Source organism: Cicer arietinum, chromosome 1 (assembly GCF_000331145.2).
Source record: "Cicer arietinum cultivar CDC Frontier isolate Library 1 chromosome 1, Cicar.CDCFrontier_v2.0, whole genome shotgun sequence".
NCBI lineage: Eukaryota > Viridiplantae > Streptophyta > Magnoliopsida > Fabales > Fabaceae > Cicer > Cicer arietinum.
This window is the reverse complement of record NC_021160.2, coordinates 5,823,426-5,830,233: the sequence shown is the minus strand read 5'-3', so window position 1 is coordinate 5,830,233 and position 6,808 is coordinate 5,823,426. Positions and strand designations below refer to the sequence as shown.

The window sequence follows — 6,808 nt, the reverse complement described above, 5'->3', positions numbered from 1 at the left end:
GCACCACCTTCCATCGTAACTAACGGCGACGTTGCTCCAACTTCCATCACAACTCGATTCGCCTCAGTCTACAGCGAAGTTCAAAACAGTCGCGTCGATCACGATCTCCGTCTTCCTTCAGTTCTTAAAAAACCATTCGCCATTGTCGACGGTCCTAAAAGCTCCGCCGCCGGGAATCCAGGTAAATCCACTTCGTTCACTTCGATCTGTACCTGATCTGTTTTATTCATATAGTTAACTATCTTCACTGTCATTTTTTGCATGCAGATGAGATCGCAAAGCTGTTTCCATATTTGTTTGGACAACCTTCTGCTGCGGTTGTGCCTGCGGATTTGAAGTCGGCGCTTCCTTATAAGAAGTTGAAGGTTGGTGTTGTTCTCTCTGGTGGTCAGGCTCCCGGAGGTCACAATGTCATTTCTGGAATTTTCGGTAACGCTCGATTTCAATCCGTATCAATCAATCAATGAATACGTATAGATATAATTCACACATTTAGTTTTAGTAACTTTTAATTTAATTTAATATAATTTCTTTTTTTGCGTTTTAGATTACCTGCAACAGCGTGCTAGTGGAAGCACATTGTATGGTTTCAAGGGTGGTCCTGCCGGCATTATGAAATCCAAATTTGTTGAACTTAGCTCTGATTATATTTATCCTTACAGAAATCAGGTTTTTTTTTTTTTTTGCTTTTCTCGGTTACAAGTTATTTGGAATGTAGTTGTATTTGATTGGCTGAATTATGGATTTTTTGGTTTCAATCACATCTTCACTTGATATACATTGTGACTTGTGAAATCAACTTTTTTTTTTCCAAGAGGATATTGGAAATAGAATTTAATGTTTACTTCTATTTTCTATATGATGTGACTTTTGATGCTGACTAAGTGAAATACTTATCAGATTTTACATGTTTCTAATTTTTGCTCATGCTTATGAGATTTTATATGTTTCTAATTTTGGCTCTGGATTTTATATGCTTATGAGTAATAATGATAATTTCTTTCAGGGTGGTTTTGACATGATTTGCAGTGGGAGGGACAAGATCGAAACTCCAGAGCAGGCAAGGGCCATGAGGCTACATATTTACAATTTGAGATCTCATATATATATTTTTTAAGCCTGAAATTTAATTTTAATTTACTTGATATAGTTTAAACAAGCTGAAGAAACAGTAAAGAAGCTAGACTTGGATGGGCTTGTTGTTATTGGTGGAGATGACTCAAACACCAATGCATGCCTCCTTGCCGAGAACTTCAGGTTTGCTGCCTTAATTTTTCATGTTGGTTTTAACTTACATTTACAATCAGGGGTGTTTTTTTACCACTCTGTAAATCATGTAATTAGTTGATATATTCATTTGAAGGGGAAAAAAAAATCTATTTGTGAATATGTAATGTATTTCTTCCTGTTTGTTGAACTAATATTTTTTCATACTTTACTTTGGATTTGTGCAGGAGCAAAAATTTAAAAACACAGGTGCTTGGATGCCCTAAAACCATTGATGGAGATTTGAAATGCAAAGAAGTTCCCACAAGCTTTGGGTTTGATACTGCATGCAAGGTGACTGGAGATACACATTTCAGTCTTATTGTGCACATGTAACTTTTTATTGGTCTAGTCCATACTTTTTAAAAAACATTTCATATATTTAGTTGTCTTTTGATCACCAGTAATTTGCAAAGGAATAGATGTAAGAACTAAGAACCAGTTTTTCACTTTTATCTGTAGGAAGTGAGTAAAAATTCTATTAGGATTAGGATTTTTTTGAGAGCACTGGGTGTGTTGCAGTTTCTTCAGTAGTGGAGATTTCATGAAATATTTCGATCTCCAATCATCATCATTTATTTCAATATGTAGTTTGTCAAAAAATGTTCTCTCAAATATGTTTTATTTCCTCTTTTTGGCATGAATATTCTACCACTCTTATTTTGCTTGGTTTATAAGTTATCACAGTGTCATTATGATATTAATAAACTTGTTCACCCAAATATACTCCTAAATATGAATTTAGCAATGTATTTTTTCCAAATGCGAAGTTTTGTTAGATAGCAGACACCCTTTTGGATGCATGTTGCATATTTAAATGACATCATGACCATTATCTGACTTATTTTCACATTTTTATATTAATTTGATTCAGATATATGCAGAAATGATTGGAAATGTTATGATAGATGCTCGATCAACCGGAAAATATTACCATTGTGAGTACAGAATATTGAGAAACTCTTTTATTTGTATAGAAATTAAAAACTAAAGACTTTGTAAGGTTGCACATATCAATGTTTAATGCATCTCCATGGACATTGCTTGCTGTTAATATCCTATAATCTAAACTGCTTCTGCTGCTTCTTATTTCATGGAATGCTTTACTTTTTAAATGTTTTTCCCTTCAGAACTACTGCTATCATTCGATCTTATTGTATCATTTGAAGGCCTGGGATCATCTTTTCTATTCTTTTGTTTTAGATTGCCAATACAGCCATCAAGATTACAAAACCATATTCCAATAGCTAAATGAGGAACATACTACCTGGTTGTGTTAAAGCAAACATTGACAAGATGCTTATGACTATCCTTATCTTTACTACCCCTTCCCGTGTATGATATCAGCCATTCTACTTTTGAGCGAGAGATCCTTTGATCATATATCATCCTTGTCCTCATGATTTGTGATATGAGCGTACACCACTTCTCTTGTAAATTGTAATATTTTTTCTACTTCTAAATTGACTCTTTCTGAGTCGTCATCGTACTTATGTTTTGTGCTGTTGAAGAGTTTATCTAATTTCATGGCACCTTATCTAGTCTGTTTTGTAAACGAATATCAACTATGCCCTCACCTCAAAGATTAGATTGATAGAAAAAGGTTCTGTACTTTTCAGAGATTCCTTTGTTGAATTCCTAAATTATTTGTAACTTGCTCTTAAAGAAACGATGCTCCATGTCATCAATTTATATGGTTGATGTTAGGCATCATATTTCTCACCATTTAATTGCCCTCTCTCTGTCTGCCTTCCACTCACACACACGTTTGTGAGTTCATTAGTATTCCACTGGGATTTTAAAATATGACACATGATCATCTGTCTGCAGTTGTGAGACTTATGGGGCGTGCAGCTTCACACATTACACTGGAATGTGCTCTACAAACTCATCCAAACGTTACTATTATTGGAGAAGAGGTTTGTTATAAATCAATGCAAAATGCTTCCATGTGTATGTTGTAATTGAAGTTTTTTATTTAGTCAGGAGCCCTTTATCAAAATTTGATTTGATCTGTAAATATGCATTACAGGTTGCTGCAAAGAAGCTGACACTGAAAAATGTCACTGACTATATTGTAGATGTTATCTGTAAAAGAGCCGAAGATAATTATAACTATGGGGTCATTCTTATTCCTGAAGGTCTAATTGATTTCATTCCCGAGGTGCCTATCACTCTGCTTAATAATATTCACTTTTTATGGACTTGCAATTATGCGTTGTTGGTTCTGTCATTGTACAAGCAGTATGAAAACATTTTTATATACTCATTTGTACGTGCTATTGTTATACTTGCAGGTCCAGCAACTTATTGCGGAACTCAATGAAATTCTTGCTCATGATATTGTAGATGAGGGTGGTTTGTGGAAGAAGAAACTCGCTGATCAGTCTTTGGAGCTTTTTGAATTTTTACCTCAAGCAATTCAAGAACAATTGATGCTTGAAAGAGATCCACATGGAAACGTTCAGGTACCTAAAATTGCATAATGCTATCTTCTGATTTACTTGTCTCCTTTATGCAATTTGAATCAGTATCAATTTTAACATTTATATATTCACGTCCAGGTTGCCAAAATAGAAACAGAGAAGATGCTTATCGAAATGGTTGAAACTGAGTTGGGGAAGAGAAAACAAGAAGGCAAATATAAAGGAGAATTTAAAGGGCAGTCTCACTTTTTCGGGTATTTTATCTAATTTTGATATATTATTACAAGTTGTAAATTCCATGTATCATTCCTATGGTACAAAAAGATGTTATAGATACATAGTTTGTTATAACAGGATTATTAATATGGATTAAAATTTCTTTTGTTCATATGCATGGTATATATGATCTTAGCCAGTTTGACTTCATTTGTTAGAGCTTGTAGTTAGTTACCCAGGCTTGTTTAAAATACGCAGTTATGAAGGGAGATGTGGTTTGCCAACTAATTTTGATGCTAATTATTGCTATGCTCTGGGTTATGGTGCTGGAGCCCTCCTTCAGAGCGGCAAGACTGGTCTAATATCATCGGTTTGTGCTTCTTTTTATGTCTATCTTTTAATTATCAAGTTAACATTTTCTTCCTTATTGATATTTATAATTAATTTTGATTTCAAATTGTTAGTTTCGTATATTGAAGTCATCAATTTTGCTATTATTATACTCTGATCAGGTTGGGAACCTATGTGCTCCAGTTGAAGAGTGGACAGTTGGTGGAACTGCACTCACTTCACTGATGGATGTGGAGAGGAGACACGGTACACATTTTGACACTTGATCTGTGGTTATATAACACCGATTGTTAATCAAATGCATTTTAGACAATCAATAATCACATTATTTTTGTTTTGATGATTTCTTGTTATTTTAAAATCATAGAAAGTCTTAGTATGCTGTTGCTTTCTTAATTTCATATGGATATTTTTTCATCGTTTTTCTGTATATGAATATGTAATTTTCTATGCAGGTAAATTCAAGCCCGTGATCAAGAAGGCAATGGTGGAGCTTGAAGGTATATTCCTTAAACGTTTAATCAATCAGACTTGATGCTCCACTAAACTAGTGATTTATAATTTTCTCCATACTGAATATATTCCATGTTGGATTGTTCAGGGGCACCCTTCAAAAAATTTGCCTCCTTGCGTGACGAGTGGGCCCTGAAGAATTGCTACGTCAGTCCAGGTTTGTACTTACTGATTTTCACCTTTTGTATCAGATACCTTCACCTAAGAGAAGTCTTGTTTTTTTGCTTTGTTTAAATTGACGGTTAAGTTGACTTTAATTAATTACACTTTCATATTGAATTCAAGTTCATCCAAATTATGTATTAAGTTCGGTTGCCATGGTGATGATTTTCATTGTAGGTCCAATTCAATTCACTGGCCCAGGATCTGATGCAGTTAGTCACACTCTACTTTTGGAGTCTGGATTTTAAGCATAGGCATAAATGGCGCCCTTGTTTTAATGGTGGCAATTCATTTTTGTGGGATCTCACTAATATATTTTGATCTCATCGGATACTAGCTAGGTTTTTTCCCGTTTACTTTTGAAATTTACCAGCAAATGGTTCATGAGTGGGTTGATTTTTTAAAATTAAATAAACTCTGATTTTGCATTTTACGTTGGCAGTCTATGTTCTTAACAACCATCGCATAGTTTTTTAAGTTGACGTGTTGCTATTTTCTTGATACTATTAACTTCAAAACATCTTAAAAGTGGGTAGAACTTAATGTCTTTTCGGTAATCTATTCATTGATCAGTATTATTAGGACTAAATATTAAAATATAACCAAGTCTTGAAATGGCCATCCATCTCTGTTGTGTATCAACGAGTCGAGTGCTACATCATTTCGATCAATAAAATTATAAAGGCCAGACTTTGTTTTTCATGTTTGTTAAATGGAAAGTTAATGAAATAATTACATTGTCATTTTTTCTTATTATCCTATGACAAACATAAGACTTTCAAAATTGTAATGCTAAACTCAGAATTTTTACAATTTGAATGAATGTACCATGGAAATCATAAGATTTTACAAATTATATACATTCAACTTGATCAATCACTTGGATTTCTACTTTCTAAGGTGCTTACAATTTGGAAGATGTTGTTGATCAATTGTGACTACAACTTCCATGTTTATGATGGCTACAACTTTCTAAGGTGACTATAGGGTTAGGTTACGAATTAGGTAGTTCTTTAAGATGTTTTACGATACAGTCTAAAATTGTGCAAGGTAGAGGATTGTTTGGTAAAAGGACACAAAGGATATTTGGGACGAAGCAAAAAAGAGAGAAGAAAAACCAAAGTTTTGGTGTGATTTGCAAATTAAATAGAATGAAATTATGCAACCGAGTGGAGTAGAAAACAAGGCCCAGTTTGACCGGATCTGTGAAATTGTTGCACAAAAAATGAGATGAAAGGAGTTGAACGCGAATTGGATTAGTTGTTGACTCTGTGAAGGACATAAGAAAAACATGGAGAAAAAAAAATGCACACTAATTTTTTATTTTTTTTTTGTACTAAAAAATAATACACCGCTTAAACCACGTCCAACTGACGGACAACGGAGGCGTCACACGCATAATAGTTGGTTTGAGTGCGTTCTCTCTCCTTCACAAATTTAGGTACACCTTGGGGCACATTTCAAATGTAATACATCCATCTTATAAACACTAATAATGTGTGACGTCCCTCATATACGAGACTTCTACATTTTTTCAATTCACACAAACACTAGCTCTAACTTTCAACACTTAGTGTTTAAGTTCTAACATCATTTCCAACAATCTCATACTTGAATTTAAAAAGTATTTTTAAAATAGTGTCAGACGCTTCTATAAGATTATGTTTAAAGAGAGGTGTCTTCCGACTTAAAGATGTAAACATAAGGAGACATTTTATTAATTTCATTATTTAACTAAAACATGTCATCAGTGGCGTACCATTATGTCCGTATAGACTGAGTAAACATTGCATTATTTAGAAGAAAACCAAAACCTAGATTCCTTATTATCTATGAAGTGCACATCACATTCTTCAGAATCAAAGTTTATTCAG

General features: G+C 33.8%; 1 protein-coding gene across 1 annotated transcript; it reads left to right on the top strand.

Moving 5' to 3' along the window:
- Positions 1-6: 6 nt before the first annotated feature.
- On the top strand, positions 7-5,367 carry LOC101514175 (pyrophosphate--fructose 6-phosphate 1-phosphotransferase subunit beta). Its single transcript, XM_004486139.3, has 16 exons — positions 7-181; positions 268-429; positions 548-669; positions 1,007-1,060; positions 1,151-1,257; positions 1,455-1,560; positions 2,141-2,204; positions 3,097-3,185; positions 3,299-3,430; positions 3,564-3,734; positions 3,831-3,946; positions 4,167-4,278; positions 4,421-4,505; positions 4,715-4,759; positions 4,861-4,929; positions 5,112-5,367. The coding sequence occupies exons 3-16, from the start codon at positions 613-615 to the stop codon at positions 5,180-5,182; spliced, it is 1,278 nt and encodes a 425-aa protein (XP_004486196.2). The 5' UTR covers positions 7-181; positions 268-429; positions 548-612; the 3' UTR covers positions 5,183-5,367.
- The last annotated feature ends 1,441 nt before the right edge of the window (positions 5,368-6,808 follow it).

Bases quoted from the DNA above. Each gene is read 5' to 3' on its own strand.
- LOC101514175 (XM_004486139.3), top strand. From the start codon at position 613: ATGAAATCCAAATTTGTTGAACTTAGCTCTGATTATATTTATCCTTAC. The intron at 2,205-3,096 runs GTGAGTACAGAA...ATCTGTCTGCAG, and splicing joins AACCGGAAAATATTACCATT to TTGTGAGACTTATGGGGCGT. The intron at 3,431-3,563 runs GTGCCTATCACT...TTATACTTGCAG, and splicing joins TAATTGATTTCATTCCCGAG to GTCCAGCAACTTATTGCGGA.